The 19,793-nt window shown below is 37.1% G+C and overlaps 1 protein-coding gene across 3 annotated transcripts in view; it reads left to right on the top strand.

The window, feature by feature from the left end:
* LOC121854959 (trafficking kinesin-binding protein milt-like) overlaps positions 1 to 19,585 on the top strand; it is a 104,811-nt gene extending 85,226 nt beyond the window's left edge. For 2 of the 3 annotated variants that reach the window (XM_042349777.1, XM_042349774.1), the window contains exons 2-12: positions 982 to 1,058; positions 2,618 to 2,822; positions 3,215 to 3,385; positions 5,502 to 5,791; positions 6,069 to 6,205; positions 11,265 to 11,570; positions 12,039 to 12,184; positions 13,585 to 13,763; positions 15,625 to 15,797; positions 18,199 to 18,461; positions 18,596 to 19,585. In XM_042349777.1, the coding sequence (XP_042205711.1) occupies positions 982 to 1,058; positions 2,618 to 2,822; positions 3,215 to 3,385; positions 5,502 to 5,791; positions 6,069 to 6,205; positions 11,265 to 11,570; positions 12,039 to 12,184; positions 13,585 to 13,763; positions 15,625 to 15,797; positions 18,199 to 18,461; positions 18,596 to 19,197 (2,549 nt within the window). In that variant the 3' untranslated portion in view covers positions 19,198 to 19,585. The remainder of the gene's footprint in view (positions 1 to 981; positions 1,059 to 2,617; positions 2,823 to 3,214; positions 3,386 to 5,501; positions 5,792 to 6,068; positions 6,206 to 11,264; positions 11,571 to 12,038; positions 12,185 to 13,584; positions 13,764 to 15,624; positions 15,798 to 18,198; positions 18,462 to 18,595) is intronic. The other variant, XM_042349776.1, reaches the window with a different exon arrangement.
* The last annotated feature ends 208 nt before the right edge of the window (positions 19,586 to 19,793 follow it).

The following is a 19,793-nucleotide window of genomic DNA, read 5'->3' as shown; positions in this document are numbered from 1 at the left end:
GCCGAATAATTTTTTAGTGGGTGAACATCTCAACAATAATACATACAGCTGTGTACAGTATACAAATTAATAACCAAAGAACTTACATACATACATACATACATACATACATACATACATACATACATACATACATACATACATAGCTAATTGAATCTGACCGAAAATATCCAATCGCCATTAAATGTGTTTGATTATTAGTTTACTGGTTGTGATGATTCTTCTTAACTTAGGGTTCAACAACTCTTGGATTATGTATAGAAATGATTTAAAACCCAGTAAGACAATATGACTGAGGTGTGTTTAGCTATTATTGGCGTCCTGATAGAGGTTTATATTATCCCCTGTTTACCTCTGTTACCACAACCTAGGAAGAACAGGTAAGATAATTGTTTCTGTTACAGTAGTTTGAGGTCATTTGCAATATTAACATTGTAGTGTTGTCTTTATAATAATAGAATGTCAGTGTGGAAAACCTTCAGTAATACTCTGTCATGGGTTGGGGGAACGTCATGACAAATAGTAATTATCTCTTTTTGGTATAGTAGAGGGGACTGGAAGTGTCAGAATAACTTCAGTGTACTCTCCATGGACCGGAAGTGTCATGAAATAAGTATTCTACTTTCCATTGGCTGGAGAAGTGTTGCGAAAAAAGGAAATGTACTTTACCATGGGTTGAGGGATTTTATATGAAGTAGAGTACGAGTATGCTGGCTTTTGTGGGTTGGATGTCGTGAAGGAAATTAGTCTACTCCTCATGAACTTTGGACAGTGTCATAAAAAACAGTAAATTTATTTTGGTGGGGATGCAGAGGGTCAATTAAAGAATAATCTGCTTAGTCATATCTGAATAAGAGGAGGGATATAGGAAAAGGCTTTGGTAGTCTCAAACCCTGGACACTTACTTAAACTGTAGGGAGAATGAGGATATATTCCAGTGAGGGTCCAATAATAATAACCACTATGTTTCTTTTGTTACAGTGTTATGCGGGAACCGTGTAAGCCAGATGACCAAGACTTACAATGATATTGATGCCGTGACCCGCCTTCTCCAAGAGGTAAGTGACCCATCTTGTTGAGAAATGTTCTCTTGTTAAACTTCAGGTATAAATCACTGATAGTCGACATTCAGATGCTCATGTCAGTCATTCATAATATGTTTTAACTGCCAATAAATAAGAGGTTAAGCTTAGACCAAAGATATATAGGCTGTGGCGGATGAGGTATACTGTACTGTACTTGGGTAGCGAAATTTAAGAAATTAACTTGACCTAGATATCAAGGGTATTGACGCTGGCAACTGGTGTATTGCACACACACACACAAACTTTTTTTTTTTACTTTACTTTTATCCTCTTCACCACTGATCGGCTCGTTAGCCTCTTGGGCGATCGGTCACGTCTCTGTTACACACTGTTGGCAAGTACTGGGCATGCACCGGCTCCTGAATGTACCTGAACCCGCTCCAGTGTTGGTCAAGTCTGGTCTTGAAAGAGCTCACACTCGGTGCCATGACACCACTTTCTGGTAGATTGTTCCAAGAGTTCACAACTCTCACTCCGAAAACATTACCTTTCACAGTTTTCTGGGCTTGTGGCTCCTTCAACCTTTAGCTGTGACCCCTTGTGGGACCAGCGTCCGGCAGCTCCAGGTACGGGCACTCTACTGAGTAGTGCCCTTTCAGATGTTTATACACCTCAATTAGGTCCCCCTCGCCCGTCTGTAGTTTAAGCTAGGCAATTTCAGGTCCTTTGGACATTTTCAATCAACTGACAGTCCCTAGCATATCTTGGGGACCAGACAGGGTGACAGTACTCCAGACGGGGCACCTCACTCTTGAAGACCTAATAATGTAGTTGCCCAATTCACCTTCTTCTCGCAATGGCCCAAGAACTTCAGCTTGTTGTTATCATACCCTCCTAGGTCCTTTTCACATTCAGTCTCAATTAATGCAGTTTCTTCATCGTGTTGGGATATATGATACGCCTCTTAACTGTTGGTATGTCCCAGGTTCAGCCTCTCACACTCGTTACATTGAATCTGAGCAGCCATTTCTTTGACCATTCTTGAAGCTCACAGATATCCTTCTGCAGCTCTTCACAGTCTGCTTGGTTCTTAATTTCCCGAAATAACTTAATGTCACCCGCAAACATTTGTATAGAGGAACATACAGCGTTAGGCATGTCATTTACTGTATAAAGCAAACAAACAACAGCGGGCCCAATACACTGCCCAGTGGTACCCCGATTGTGACGGGTACACATGGTAATTTCATGCCATTAATCACCACACTAGGAATTTTCCCCATATCCTGTACCCTTCCAGTTTAATTTTCAGCCTTTCATGGGGTACGCTGTCAAAAGCATTGGCATCATGTGGTATGCTGTTGAAAGCCTTGGCGAATCATTTGCTTCATCAATCGGTTATACTGTACTATTAACACACACACACACACACACACAGCAAATGGTGCATTTTGTAAACAATATGTTTTTGTCTTCAATATTTTCATTGGGTGTTTAGTACTGTACAGTACTTTACTTTTACAGGTACAGTACTGTATAGTATTTTTAATTTCATTGTTACTGTAATATTTCAAAGCACTATGGCCTTGCAGAAAGAGAAAGACCTTGAACTTGCTGCCAAGATCGGCCAGCAACTCTTGAACCGCAACAAGGTCTTAGAGGAGCGCAATGCCATACTTGATGCAGAAGTGTCCGCAGCCAGTGACAAAATTACACAACTCAAGCATGACCTGCAGATGAAAACAGACTTACTGCAGATTTACACCAATGATGTAGACGACACCAGTAGTTGTGAAAGTAAGTTACCGTACATTATTTATGGGCATCAACTTCTTTGTTTTGTATTCTCTATGTTGTGTATATGGGAAGCAAAACATGTTAAAAATATTTATAGCAATTATTTTTACAGATTTGTTCATTAATGTTTGATTTAATAAATTAAATTCACTAATGTTCCTTTTATAGTTTTAAATAGATACTGTATGCTGTTCTAAATTCTGCAGTCCATCACCAATCTTTGTAAATACCTGTACTGTACAGGTACTATAATTGTCCTTTAAGATTTTAAAGCTTTGAAATTCAGACAAGAATTGTTTGCATATAATATTTCTTTTTTCTCCATAAGTTTTAAAGAATTTAGAACAGAGTTACAGAGACGAGTACAGTATGTGATACATCCTTTTCCACAGCAACTCCAACAGGCCTGCGGGTAATTAATGTTGACATCCTACAACACCGAGTGAGGAACTTGGAAGATGAAAACAGAACCTTACGCCAAGAGGCCTCCCAGCTGGCCACTGACACCCTGGAGTGTGAAGACAAAGAAAAAGAGCTGGTCACAGATGTCATCAAACAGCTTAGTAAGTTTTCCTCACTGATATGATGAAGTACTGTACACAACTGTACTTAATGTAAAAAAAAATTAGCATAAACTATTGTAAGTAATCCTTCAAATTTATTTGTCCCTTTCCTTGTACTGTAGTGTACAGTACAGCATGCCCTTCAAATTCGTGGGGGTTAGGTTCTCTAAATGCCCGTGAATCACCAAATCTGCAAATAACATTTGCTGACTGGGGGGGGGGGGGTACATTTTTACTTGTGTACAAAGAAATGTATATGTATATTCCCCGAAGGACAATTATTTCTTTTACCTGTGCTGTATATAAATAATAATGGGAAAATCCTCTCACAAATAATCAAACAAATATAGTATTAAAAATGTTGAGTCTACCCTCAAGACTACTACCGGTACGTGCTTTGTTAGAGTAGACTTGAGGGTAAACTCAACATTTTTAATATTACATTTGTTTCTGATTATTTGTGAGAGGATTTTCCCATTACAGTACAGTACTGTATTATTTATTTGTATGTGTTTACACACACACTCATATATACAATACAGGTAAAGGAAATTATTGTCTCTAGAACGAATGGCTCCCTGTCCCTGCCGGCAACTTTAAAACTACCTGCAGACATTTTTGGGTGCATCCAGGGTGTCATCTGCAAGTAATAGAGGACCACGAAATAAAAATATGCGAATCTGTAATCCCTGTAGAATTTCACATTCCCAAATTCTGAATTCCTTCTAATTCAGACAATAATGGTGGCTTAAAAATCTGGTTCTATATTGAAAGCTCTAATAATTTGGAATACACCATTATATCCCAAATTGGAAAAGTAACTTAGTGATTTTTCTAAATACGTATGAAACTAATATGAATGTTAGTTTTGCTATTTTTAGTCTGCACCTTACATAGCTTTTATTACAATAGTTTTTGTATGATAAAAATACAGCAGTCATGGATATGGATACTGCATACAGGTACTGTATTCCTCTACTTACGAACGAGTCACGTTCCTGAGGCTTGTTTGTAAGTCCAACTTTACTCTTGTAGATACCAAACATATTGTAAAAAACGAAAAGATTATGGATATTTAGTACAGCTATGCCCTTTAATACAGCCTAAAAACCTGGCTCACTCTTCTCCTCTTAGGTAATGTTTGTTCTATCTGGAATTTTCTTCAAAATAATCCAGTCTCATCCACATTAAACACCTGTTCTGGCAGGTAACCCCCCTCAGTGTTGATGTTTGTATCTCTGAAAGTTTGTAAGTTGAACGTTCTTAAGCAGAGGAGCACCTGTATTTAGATATTTGTGACACGCAGTACAGTATATGGAATTTATTAAAATTGATGAAGTTGCTGTAGGATTAGGTGTAGATTCAAGAATTGGTGGCCTTGTACAGTACAGTATATTGTATATGTGTGTGCCTCCCACTACTGTACTGCCTACAGTAGTTTATATCACAACAATAGTGGTTGTGATTCAAACTGCTGTAGGCAGTACAGTAGTGGGAGGCACACACACACCTACAATATACTGTACAGTACAGTATTGTGCTTTTGTGACTCTTTGTGTAAAATGAAAAAATCCACCTAATTTGGAGCTACAGTGTTTGCAGTTTTGTAAAGGTTTAAGCTTCACATTCAGGGTATTCTGTGTTGTAGAGGGATGCTGTTTTAAAGTTGGTTATTCCTGCTTATTTAGTTTTATCCTCTTTGCCACTGATCGGCTCGTTAGCCGCTTGGGCGATCAGTCATGTCTCGGATTACTTTTCCTTTTCATTTATCCTCTTTACCAAAAGGTTGGCTCGCTAGCCGCCCAGGCGATCGGTCACTTCTCTGTCACGCACTGTTGGCAAATACTGGGCATGCACTCTCTCTCTCTCTCTCGTTATCTTTGGTAGCCTTCATTGTATCATTCTTCTCTAGTACCAAAACTTTATGTTCACTTAGAACATCACATTAACTTGTTTGCTCTTGTGTGTTTTTCTCAAATACAGTACAGTACAGTACAGTACAGTACAGTACAGTACTGTAATTTATGAATAACAGTTGAAGGCAATTCATTACAAAAATACAACAATAAACCTTAAAAATCTTTACTGGTACTAATAGACATCTGTACATCAATAGGTGATGCAAATTTACAAGTCGGTCAACTTAGCGAAGAACTCGCAAGGAAAGTGGAGGATTCTCTCCGACAACAAGAAGAAATCACACACCTCCTCGCTCAAGTGGTTGACCTACAGTCCCGTAGCAAACGGCTGATGGTTGAAAATGATGAATTGGCCAACATGGTGGGAGTGGCACGAGATTGCCAGCAGGAGTTAACAATGGAGTTGGCTGAACTAAAAGAAAAATATGCAGAAGTGCTCGACTTATTACACGATACACAAGATCAACTTAGACGGGTGCAAAGGAAGGTGAGGATCTGTTTGTCATAAAGGAATACTATCATGAAAAATATGATGATTTTTAACACCTTTTGCCTCTTATATTGTGGTACTATTATTGTAGTCATCCATGTGTTTTCACTGTGTTTTTCTAAATATATTAGGCCAAAAAAGTGCTTGAAGAATTGAAGTAATAATTATAACAGTGCTACCATCACTTAAGAAGCTTACATAGGATGAGATGAATAATAACACAAAATCCTATAACTCTAGCAGCAGTTAGTGCAGTTGTCTTGTTATTTCACAGAATGTGCCAGGGAGTCGTGGTCACCATCTCGGCAGCAGCCTCTTTAGTTCTCCTTTCAACTCTGGTGGAAATGACTCCATTGCCAGTGAACTCCACTCTCTTAATTCCATGGGTGATGAGACAGGGAAGGGACCCAGGTGTGTTCATACTTTACAAGTTCTCCCTTTATACCTTTTCATCTGCATTTTAGTAAACAATATTTTTAACATCATTGTATGCAGTTGGTTTAACACTTTCAGTATTTGTACTTTTAACTTCTGTTTATTTGATTGTATGGTGAGTAGTAGTGCATGTGAGTATGCAGGTTGCTTGAAGGCATATATTGGCCAATATTAAAATAGCAACAGGATTGATCAGTTAATTCACAATCATCGAGATTTTCTTAAGGTTTATCAGACACATTTTTTTTCATTGTATTAGAGTATCATGGGCCATCTTCCTTCTTCTATATAAATCTCCACCTTGTACAGGTACCACCTCCTTCTTTATTAACTTAACCATTATCTTTGACTGTGGACACCATACAGCTTTGAAATAATTTAAAATAATGTATTGATTTATAAAGCTCCTGTCTCTGGAAAACATAACATATATAATAATATATATATTATTGTATAAGAGTATGCCTTCTAGATGTAGCACATATTTAACATAAATTTTTTTTTTTTAAATATAATGGGGAAAATTTGAAGAGCCACCTGAATTCTCTACCCCCAAATTTTTCTTATAAGCAAGTCAGATGGCTGTCTTATTCATGTACGTGTAGATCTTGTGCATTTTGTATTCACTTATGGGTAGTAATGTAGTGTATGAAGTTTTGCATACTAACCTGTAATTTCTTTTTATCAGAATAGCATTTTATCATTCTTGAAATTCAGTGTGAAGAAAAAGGTTTAGGTAATATTAAGCTGTTATTACATTTATGAAAAATTACTGAATTCACCAAGGGATATACAATTATTGGTGACAGCTACATCTGTACTTCAACAGCAAGCATGGAACTCTGCCGATGTGTGGCTTAAGCCAGTCAGCCCTGTACCAATACAGGTACCAGTTACCCCAAGGAAAAACTCACTGCTTGCACCCAGAGTTTCATTGTGTTCCTAAAATCTAGCATACAATTATTATGTCACATAAAATAAATTTATGATCCATATAGGCAGTAATTATTGTCAGTACAGTACAGTGTTGTGTAATGGTGGAGGAAAGTCTTCAGTATGCTTGGCTGTAAAGTATTTTCTCTCTTATTCTGGATTTTAGTAACACCACTGCTTTTTTTATATGTTTTTCATGTTCTGACACAATTTGTAAGCTTAGTAGTCTGAAAACTGCAGAATGATTTATTGATACACAAGTGACTGGTTGCAAGGAGAGAATGCTGATCGCTGTTTACTGTAAACTGAAAAAAAGTTGTTCTTATTTTGTAATTGTAGGCATGATACAGTATTTAGGCAGAAGATTGGGGTTTTAATTTAAAGACACATTTAAACAGTACATTTGCTGCCTAACACTGGCATTATGTGCACTACTCTTACATGATTTTTGTAACTCAGGATGCTTTATAAGCTTTACTACAGTACTAGTATAAATAGACTGTTACATTAATACTGTACTGTATTAACAAATAAACAGTGCTTACTTCACATATGTACATCACTATAGTTTTCTGATGCTTTCATACTTGTTTACCTCCTCTGGCCTGCCAAAGGTGAAGAATATGTTGTGTGTACCTGTCAGCACCTTAAAAATACAAGTACAATCAGTTCTCCTATAACTCATGCGGTAGTTGCATTCCTGAAAAACACCGCATTATATTAAAAACGTGTTGTAGTAACTATTGATTCAATGGGAATTAAGGGTTTAGTGGCATGGGACCAACCTGAGATCCACTTCAACTTTCATATTACAGTGGTCCCTCGGTTAACGAACACAATTCGTTCCAGAAGGTTGTTCGTTAACCGAAAATTTCAATAACCGTAACCATTATTTCAATGGGTTTTTGGTTAATTGGTTCCAACTCACTAAAAATTACCTTAAGTAAAAAGAAAATGCAGTAAAGTACACTTACTTTGATGTGCGTATGTAGAAGGCTCCTGGATGATGATGCTGATGTGAATTTGAAGTGGGAGGTGGAGGAGGAGAAGGAAGTGGGGGTGGAGGAGAAGCATTTTACTGTTCCTTGGAAGGTGAGTCACCTTCCATGAAAATGGCGGGTGAAGAACTCGGTAATGTTTTGATGACTGGGCGACCTTGTGTGCATCCTGCCCGAGCCGCTTCCCGCGTATGTGAGTAGATGCACCGCGTAAAGTGAAAGTCTGGTTCTGGCGAGGTACCGCGTAAATGCGAAATTGCGGAAAGTGAAACCGCGTAAAGCGGGGTATTACTGTACTTATGGCTGAAATGAATTTGAAAAACATTGTATCACATTTCAGTGAAATGTCATGTGTTTACTCAAAATATTGCATATGTGTTTTACAGTAAATATTTGTAATTTGATTTATTTTTTAATTAGATTAATGAATTAGTGCAGTACGTACTGTATGTGTGGTAAAATAATTGCATTATTAATAATGTTGTATGGTATTGTACTCATTTTTCACTCACTGCATACAGTACAGTACTGTACAGTACACTCTTACTTATTCTATTTTTATTTTATGCTCTGTGAAGTATTTTTTAAGAACACACTCTACTTGAATTCATACACAGTACACAAAATTGCAGTAATGAATGGATGAAGCTTTCATTATCCAGGCTTTGTCACAATGAGTTTTTGCCAGTGCTCAAAAAGTCTAGGTGCACAGCTAGAGATGTGGTAAAAGCTTAAGATTATGTCTGATTTTCTTTATATAAAAAAACTACTGTATGTACCATTCTTTCTTATATGCAATAAGCATAGACTGTATAGATAATATGATTAGAGAGATTGTATAAGAAAGAAAAATGACTAGTATCTCTTGAAATACAAATTTCACAAATCCTAAATGGAGTTGAAACTTATTGAAAGGAAAAAAGGAATATTGTTAGGGGTGCATGTAGAGCATTTAAAATTTGAGATGTTTCATTATCACTGTTTTATGGCCATTTTTTGCACTTGCATGGGTTATTCATGGTTACATGCTGGCAGCCCTCCAAGGTACACAGTCTGTTGCAACTATTCTCTTCAGGTTCTTATCTCTCGGGTCATTTATTACAACCTCTCCCCATATTCTACCCCCAGCTCTCCTCCCCTGCCACCTTCAAACAAAGCAAAATGTTCAGAAGTCCTGGACATAGGTTTATTAAAACTAAGAATTTTTGCAATAAGATCAACAGGAAAGAGTGAAAATGACCAAAAGAACAAATATTTAAATTAAAGTACAGTACTATTTTATAAATGTGAAGGACTGATTAATGGGTTTTGAAAAGAAGAATTTACAACTCAGTATACGTGATGTTAATTGGATGAGGTGTTTCCTGTACGAAGGCTGAAGTGGTGAACAATTACTGTGTTTTGCCAGGCATTGAGAGGTCAGAAGGTGTTAGAATACTTGCTAGGTTGTAATTTTTGAGGATAACTCTTGACCTTTCAAATGAATTGAAATGACTCGTTTACATATTCTCTAGTATGAGATATTCAAGCTCGACAGGTAACAGAAAACTATTTCAGACTTGTTTGATATGAAAAGAAATATAAAAGACATTCAAAGCAGTTAACTGCAAGTTTATAAAAAAAACCCATGTAATTATGGAAGTGAAAAAATGGTTTTCAAAGTTTATGAAAATTAGTATATACTGGGTATACAATATAGTACAGTATACCTACTGTATAACAATTCATAATAATAATAATAATACAGTAATAATATATGGTTGCCCCTCATGTAACAAGGATGGCTGACCCTAGGGCAACCTAGACGTGAATTTGTTTAAGGTGTAGAACCTGTCACCAACACAACAACCACACCCTAAGTAAACGAGTTGCATAACCTAGTGTCAAGGAGTAGTCTGAGAAGACTGGACAACTCACCAACTGCAGTGGCTAACCATTACCCCAGAACACGATCCGCAAGTCGATTAACATCCAGGTTCCCTATTACTGCTGGGTAGGCAGAGGCAAATGGCATAAAGAAACTTGCTCATAGTTTCACCCTTCCTGAGGATTGAACCCTGGTCCATTCGCTTGCAAAGCGAGCATGTTGACTATTATACACACACACACACACACACACACAAAGTGTTCAGTAAATGCTGTTTTCTACTATCTACCTTTTACTGGTTCTCCTGATTGTGCCTTTATTGACTTATTATGATGCTTCCTTTTTCTTTCCTTTGCTAGTGTTTACTGGTTGGGCTGAGGCAACCCGCTTTCTCTCCACATGATCTTAAGTCATTGTCGTTTGCATCATTTTGTAATGGCCGAGTCAGCTTGTAGAATAAATGTATATCAGGCAGTGTATGAGTTTTTAGATATAAAATAAACATTTTAGTGGGTGACACATGTGAAGAAAATTATATATTTGATCACCCTTCAAATTCTCAGAAAAATATCAAACAAGATGTTTAAAGTATTTATGTAGCCAATAGTGGAGAGCAAGAGACTAGTAATGATGGGCTATGTGAGTGTGGTACATGGATTGGGAAAGCCAAGTGGACATATACTGTAGATATGTCAGGTAGGATTGGAAAAATCAGCGTAGGTTTTATGTACAGTATTAACTTAATCTTTACGTCACTGATACTATTTTTTCCAGATATGAATGAATTGCTTAATTTTCATAATATACAGTACTTTTGATTACATACACACAATGTTCTTAACTTCACATCATTGTGAAAAGTGGAGTAAAAAGTTATAGACACCCAATTGACATGCCCTGGGATGATAAAGGGACTTTAATGAAGAGGAAATGTGAAAAGTTGATTAGCAATAAAAGGTTGTAGGATAAGATAGGCTGATTGTATTGCAAGGTGTTGAATGTGAAACTAGTTATTATTATATGTGAAAATGGTGATAATCTGAGTAATGCTATCTTTAAGAGGCCACTGTGCTTGATAGTAAGAACCAGGGATTTGATTAGACAAATAACACGATGAACATATCTGGCATTATGTGTTGAGTCAAGTCTTGTGTGTTGCATTTAAAGCTTTATTTTATTTCATTTAATTTCCTACAGTCATGCTTGCTTTAAGTTAATTTGCACTGTCTCTCTCCAGCAGCAGTATGCGTCGCACATTTGACACCGTGCGTCTGACAGGCAAATACGTTGGCTCAGGATCACAGGGTTCTCTCAGTTCCTTGGGATATGGAGGATCACTGCACTCCACGCCTACCCGCCATCTGCACACCCCATCACATATGGCAACTCCTACACATATGGCATCCAGTGGGGGCACCTATGCTATGTCTTATATGGGTTCCCAAGGCTCATCTGTCTATTCTGGGGGATCAGGACATCCATCTTTGGATTCTGGTGCAGATTCTGATGCTTCTATGCACACAGATTCAGAGGATAACTACCCGTTAGTATTTCTTTGCACAACATTAATACTGTATAGAATGTGCTTTTGAATCTTTTTCCTCTGTATGGACACCATGCTGTCTTTTGGCATCCATATTCGTTTTCTCTCCCTTTCTCTCTCTCTCTCTCTCTCTCATGCAGATATCTTTGGTTATTGGTTCATGAGCAAACTTCTATATCACTGATAAATGAGTGTTGAGAAATAGAATTTAAAACCAAAGTGTCCATAAAAGATTGCATGGGGTATACATTGTGAGATGTGTTGTTACGTATTAAGAATAATTAAATTTAACTGTGTTTTATGGTGCTCTGAAAAATTATATGTTATTTTGATACATGTTACTGTAGAATATTTCCTTCATAATAGTTTTATACAGTAAATTAAAAGTAATTGTATTCCCCCCTCCCCTAGTTATAATTGGATGTAGACTTTACACATTATTGAAGTGGAAATATTTATTTGGAACAGAGGAAGCCATTTAGGTGTACCTGGGTGGCCAGGGACACCAGATCTAGACTCTTGCCTGCGTCGGCTTGGTCCTGGGAATCGTTCAGGAACACCATCACAGTTCTTACCTTATGGATGCCGTACTCCTGATTCCATCATGTCAACAGGTAAGAGGATATTTTCATTTTTGAATATGAATGTTAGTATACCATATTAACAACTTTGAGGTTCATTACATTTTCATTTATGAAGTCTTCATCAACTGAAAATAAAATCATAAATCTTCCCTTCCACTTTTTCTACCTTTCTAACTAAACTTATTTTTTTTCTTTAATGGAAGTTGAAGTTGTCTCAGATCTTAATTTTGATTACAAGTCTCCCACTAGAACTATCATGGTTGACAATGCTCAATCAACTTACTGTACTACCTTAAATACAGTTAGTGCCTGGTTAATACAAATGATACATTCCTGAAAACTTTATATGGTAAGTGGACATTAATTTCCCATATAAACCCATGTTACAGATATCCACCAAAAAGAAAACACTTCCCCAACTTGCCACCAATTATGACAGAATGGTGAAGTTTGAGCAATACACTTAGAACATTGAGCAAGTATACAATACAGTAAAACCCTCCAGATTAATTGGGGAAATCCAGTCCATAATAAGCTAATTTCCAGATAAATCAATTTCTGGAGAGGGTTTATTTAATCCAAAAAAATTCTGGATTAACACTGAAAAATCCAGATGAAAAATCCGGATGGCAATACGGAATGCCATCTGGTGCACACAAACTCCAGCCCCAGCCACTTTGCTTACAGGCCAGTTGCACTGTTACAGTACTGTGTGTGCATATCTTAACTCTGTGGACTATTTGTGACTTGTGGACTATTTACCATAACTTCTAAAGGCAAGACAACTTCAAAAGGAAGTCAGAATAAGGCCAAAAAGGAGTTTAGTTTGAAGGACAAGCTAGCAGTTCTGAAAGATCATGAGAAAGCTGTGTCTGCAAAAGATTTAATAGAGAATTATAACATGAAAAAAAATTCACCATCAACCATATCACCAACTTTTTGGGAAACACTGTATGTCTGGTAGGTACAGGAATTATATATACTATACTGCAGGTTAGTGATTCAAGTGATCAAAAGTGTTTATTTATTTTTGCCATCACGTGGGTAGAGCCAGACTATTTCATGTTAATCCAGACTCAATCTGGATTAACCGAAGTTAGTCCAGAGTGGTTTGCTAGTCCGGGTAAAGCAGAAATCTGGATAAAACGAGTCTGTATTAAAAGGGTTTTACTGTAGGAAAATTGTCTTGCACAGAAGAGACAAGGAAAAGTGTGGATGTGTAAGACATTTGGAAAAAGGGGGAATGAGCAGTGAATACAGCATCTGTCTGTGTCTGCAAATGGAATTACATTAAACAGGTACTGACTGTGTCCATATTCATTAATACATACAGTATGCAGTATATACCCTATATGTTTGTGTATGTGTGTGTGTGTGTGTACAGTAACATAAAAGGTCATATGTTATATAAGTAACTTCTACCCATACAGGTAGTGGCAAGTCTGGTTTGAGCAACTTTGGCAGCAACAATGCCAGTGACTGGAGATTACCTCAAAAGTTGCAAATAGTGAAGCCAATTGAAGGATCTCTGACCCTCCATCAATGGTCTCGTCTGGCAACACCTCATCTTGGTGGCTTGTTGGAAGAGAGAGAAGGGGTTGCTATCAAGGTATGTATTTCTTAAATTTTTTATATATGCATTTGAACTGTTCAGTTTTTGTCATCTATGCATTTTGTGCTTGTTGTCTTTGCTAATTTTTGTTGGCTTGATTTCTTCGAAACTTAATAGAAGACCATGGAAACCACATTTTTTTAAACTCCGTGGATGCATATTTTGATGGTATTATTAGTAGGGGATTCCCTTGTGCACAATTCCTTGTTACCTATTTTGTGTTTATAAAAAAAAGGAAAAAAAATGCAATAATGGCAATGTCAGGTAGTTTTGTTCCATAGAAATAATTAGTTAAACATGAGCTTCAGTTGTATTGGATATTACACCTCAAAACTGTACAACTACTCTTTGATTCTTTGAAAAGTGTGTGACTTTAACACTTACTGGTATGTATCCCTTGCTGCATCATGTGACTCAAGCCTGAATCATAAACTTTGTTTTGTGAAGTTCAACCCTCAAATTATTTCTTTGTTGCCAGTATTTGTTGCCTGGCTCTGCTGTGCTCATCATTGTGCTTTTAAAGGCAAGTACAGTACTGTACAGTGGTCCCTAAGTTAACGAGCAAAACTCCGAAAAGTTCTTATGTTCTACAGCTTTAGCTACAGTTGAACCTGATGGCTTGGCAACTTCGTCATCCGAGTAAAAACACACACAACAACATTGGCTGTCCTTATGTTTTCAACTTTACCACCACTGGTGGGTAGAATTTTTGTTTTAAATTCAGAAACATTAATTAAAATATATATGAACAGTAAATAAGTGTTGCTTTCATATTCTTATGTAAAGTAATGACGACATGTTTTCACGTGTGCGCATGCGCACTTACATACGCAATCTCTCTTTTTTCTTTATCATTATCGTTAGCTACTTCTATTGTTCCATTTATTAACATTAAATAACATAACTTAAAACAACCATATTAATTTTACTACAGCTACAGCCAGGGTCTTATTTTCTTCAGTTTTATACGTAGAACCAGTCAGTCACTGGTTTTGTAATCAACGAAAACAATGCTGTGTCATTTCTTCGTGTGTTTTAATAGTCTACATATTATTAATGAATTGTATTGCTCATTTTGCACACATAAACATTTATTCAATAAAAAAGACATTCAGTAATAAACAAAAATGAATCTTTTGTACATAAGAGAAATGACGCTGTTAACACGATTATGCATGTCATCTGCACGTTGGCGGGCCATTCAAACCCGTCGAAATTCAAGTTTCCGCCGTCAAAATTTTTATTTATTTATTTTTGTGTGTTCCAATAAAATACGTTAAGAATTAAAAACTTGCGAAATTTGAGAAGCTACTATACGACATTTAACCCTTCAATATGTCTTCAAAGAGACCATGATGCAGAGAAAGTGGTGCTAGTGCTTCCAAGCATAAGCACAAGTCACTATCTATCCAGGAAAAGGGTGAATTTCCATGGTCCGGCAATTTCCATGGTCCGGCACCGGTCAGGTCCCGAGGTTGCCGGACTAGAGAGGTACAACCTGTAGTTTATTATTTTTTTCTGAAAATATAACAATAATATAAAAAACAAAATTTTTTTGTGGATGTGGTTTACAGTACCTCTTTCTACACACCCTGACACCCATTTTATGTCCAAGTGTGCGTTCATGTGTACGTTCCTGCAGTTAGAGCATTTATAAATGCTTTGTATATGCGATAGAAATAAGATAATCTCATTTAAATATTCATACATCAGTTCAGTAAATTAATGTGGATGAAGCATAATATTGCAATTGGTAAAAAATTAATTTTAGTATAATTGTTTGTAATGCTTACCAAAATCCCTGCTGACCTAAATATTTAGTGTTTTAAATCTAACTACACATGTGTCCACTTACTAGGGTGGTGCTGGTGCTGAACAGTTGAATCTGGATGTGTACTCAATGTCTGACCTGGAAGAGGATGAAGTAGAAGAAGAGAATCCAGGCAAGAGGTTCATGTCTACCTCGGGCGTGTTCACCTACACCAACTCAACCATACTACATCCAGATGATCAGACCAATCTCACCCCAAGGTTAATATCTACTTTTACTAATTACTTACTCATATTTTACTTTACAATGATTTTCCTTTCTGTGTCTTTTTGGGTACACATGTACTTTCTACTCTCTCTATTTAATATAACCCTCCTGAAACCTTGCATCTTTTGGTTCACTGAATTTCAGTGATCAGAAGAAACTTTAAAGAGAAATACTGTATGTGTTTTGTTGCATAACTTTTTTAACTTCCCTCCTCATACATGTTGCCTTAACACTCACTTCTACTTCCATAATTCCACACTTAACTGATCTTCCTGACTGACTAAGACAGACTTGGGCATGGGACAATTGGTACTTGAGTTTGTATTTTGGTGTTAGCTGACTTAACATACCATACAGAACTTGTACATGGAATTTAACTCATACTTTATTATTTCTTCAAAATATGTACATTCACCTGCACTAACACTTGGTATAATGGCTGGCACATTCTGTGAGATGTGCCAACTCTGTGTTTGTTTTCTGTTATTAAAACTCCTAGAATGGCCTTAAGAAATGTCACAATGGTAGCCAGACTAAGGAGGCTAGATAAGCATTCCACAGAGCTGTCACATCATGCAAAATGCCCTAGTCACTGTACCAGGTATAAGCGCAGGTGACTGTATATAGCTAACTGGTCTTGATTGCAATGGATAAATTATAGATATATTAAGATTGAAGAATGAGTGATGGTGTCACAGTCTGGTAAAAGTGAATTCTACAAGAAACACTCAGGCAGTGTGGAAGTCCTGAGACATTTGTTATCCCTCATATGAGCAGAAGACAAATTAATTTATTTAGATTTTTCCTAATTTCCTAATAAGTTTTTACAGTAATTGGGTGTGCATTAACTTCACTGTACTTATCAGCAAAATGTTTGGTAAACCAGTCCTCAAATACCTGAGCAGTTACCCATGCCTTCTTATTGGCTACCCAATGAACAGGCAACATATTCTTACTCATTCCTTTTAATGCACAAGGATTGAGGGATTGGTAGCCTGCCAGAGGCTTGAGCTTACAGTCACCTGCTGCATTGCCACATAAAAGGAGAGTAAGCCTGTCTTTCGCTGCCTTGAAGCTTGGTGTAACCTTCTTCTCTTTACTGGTGCATATTGTCAATGACATCCACTTCCAAAATAGCCCTGTTTCATCAACATTGAAAACTTGCTTAAAGCTATACCCCCCTTTGCTATGATAGATAAAACTGTCAATATCTCTAAAAATATAACTCAAAATAGGTAAAAATTTAGAACATAATACACTCATTGAAAACTTTGACTTATTGATAGTGTGGAAGATACCTCGGTGAGAGTAAGTCAGTACTCTCCAAACATTGATAGAGGGAGGTAGCACTCAGCTGATACCCCCCCCCCCTGACCACTTTGTTGCCTTTTGTCAAAGTTTGTTCTACAGACATCATGAGTGAGCAGTTGAAAGGTAATTAACCCCTAAACCCTGGGTTAGGGTGCTGCTGGCAGTACCCCCTCCCCCCCCTTCCCCCTTGTGGGGATAAATCTAGAAAAAATCAACCTTTCAAAAAAAATAATAAAAAATGGAGGGAAAAGGTGGACGTTCTGGAATGTCACCCGGGGCGCGCTGGTCGAACTTTCTGGAACGTCACCCAGGGCCTAAGGGTTAAGAGGCCCTGGGAGAAAATTTTAAATGTTGCACTGCAAACGGTCTTAGAAGAGATAATGAGATAGATCCAGTAACCAGAAGAAAAAATAATATAAATGTATAGTGAACTCAGACATGGTTGAGGAGGAATGACAACTTTTAAACTTTTATTAAGGGCATTTATCTCAAAATAACCTTTTTCACATTATTTTTTTGGATATTGGCCATTTATTCACCAATTTAAAAAAAGGGGGGAATGCTGAAAACATTCTATACAAATGCACAGAAGGAAATTTTAATATGTGTAAAATTTCAAAGCTGTAAAAAAAAAAAAATAATATTCAGAAACAGATTCATAAACCCCAAAACACTTGAGTAGTTTTCAAGAACGGATGTTATACTCCAAGGGATATAAATATAAATGTACCTGTAATTGAATAAGAAGAAAGGCAAAAACTGGATTTTGAAAATGGATGTCTTTTTTTTGGGGGGTGGAAGATGATTGTAATCATGCATATGTCATGAATAAAATATCAAAACACTTGAGCCAAAACAAAAACACCACCTTCTATACCTGCCAAGCAGTTCCCTTGAGACATTTTTTGTGGATATTGTAAGATGGGCTGCTGCTGTTTTCAAATACTGTACTGTACAGTGTATTGTTATAATAATAGTCATGTTAGTGCATATTACATTTTATTTTTTCATAAATTATGCAGTAGTAGCATCTAATCCAAAAGCATGAAATTCATTGCTATTTAGCCTGTATTTACTTTTCAGTCTACGTCAGACACAAGTCAGTGTAATGCCAACTTCATCAACTAGTGTTGTCCCAACACCCAGCACTCCTATGAGGGCTCCATCATGTCCCCCTTCACGAAGAGGGTCTACAGCCACATTTTCCACAAACACTGGATTAGCAAAAGTTCTGAATGAACGAGGAATGAACATCACAAGTAGATTTTCACCAACAGCAACACCAGCCAATAGTCCTACAAATTCCAGACCAGGATCACCTGAACCAGAGGGCTACAAGTTACCAGGTTAGTTTTTTTTTTTTGTGCAGTGGTATCCCTGTAGTATGAATGATTTAGTTTTAGCAATAATTCAGAATTGCTTAGACAATGATAGTTTATGTTTATCATGCAAAAGATTTTAAAATTTTAAATGTTTTCAGGCCTGGAAGACCTTACCAAAACCTTCCACTATGGAGCCAGCCTTCTTCGTCGCACTTTCTACAAGGATGATCCCTCAGCCCCTCAGTCTCCAGCAGGTCCACGTGTAAATCTTGTTGAGCAAGTACAGGCTATTGGTGTAGATCGTTTTGTTGGGTCATCTGATAGAGCACTAACTGTTGGTGGAATTGTGATGTCACGTCCTGCAACCTCACCTCTCTTACACCTCTCCAATCTCATAATGAGCAGTGCCAAGACCTCAACCATCAGTAGCACAACATCCTCTACCACAACTACTACTACCTACTCTTCTGCAGATGCTGGTGCAATTATGTCAACTCCTAAAATTCCATCTCCTGGAGAGAGACGCCCCACACTTCCCTCTGGTGCTCTTATGGGGATTCCAGGACATCCAGGGTCAGGTCACCTTGATAATCGTCTCAGTCAGCTCAAACCTGGTCAGCGTGCAGACTTGGGAACTGTTAGTGGTCGTCCAAGACCTACTTCTCTAGGTAGTGCACCGCCACCACGTGGTAGTGGAGTTGAACAAAATGTTGGAACAGTAGGATGGACATCATTTGGTCGTAAAGGGGGGCTACTGTAGGTCATCTTCAATTTCCTCTTCCCAGTTGGGTGCTGATCTATCATGGTGCTGTTCCCTGCAGTACATGTACAGTATATTGATGATAAACCAAAAAAAATTAAATTTTTTAGAAGCTGCAGTAAATGCTCATAATTAATGTCAAATAGTTAAAATGTGAGTTATATACTGTATACAAATATGATAAACATCATATTTTTTTAATTACTTGCATTGCTTACAGGAACAGCACTGGAACCAGTTATTGTTTATCAAGTGTTATGATACTTAGTATATAATGGTGTGGGTAGAGGAGTTACAAATTGAATGGAATCTGGGGTGTTTATATTGAGCAGATATGTGTGTGATTTAGGTTGAATAAACTTTTTGTTTTTTAGTTACTATGTAACTAGTCAACTTGGGATATAGGGATCAAAGGATATACTTAATATTTATTTAGTTATTTTCTAATGATAGATTATAGGGAAGTTTAGGTCCAGGTTTCTACCATCGGTTTTGACACAAGTGTGTAATGGGTTTAAATACCTAAGTGGTATTTACAATCTAGAACAAAATATGTTTATGAAAATAGTATTTTCAGTGATTGGGTTTTTCTCAAG

The sequence above is a fragment of the Homarus americanus genome, unplaced genomic scaffold (assembly GCF_018991925.1).
Source record: "Homarus americanus isolate GMGI-L3 unplaced genomic scaffold, GMGI_Hamer_2.0 scaffold23110, whole genome shotgun sequence".
Taxonomy (NCBI): Eukaryota; Metazoa; Arthropoda; class Malacostraca; order Decapoda; family Nephropidae; genus Homarus; species Homarus americanus.
This window is presented reverse-complemented; position numbering and strand designations above follow the sequence as displayed.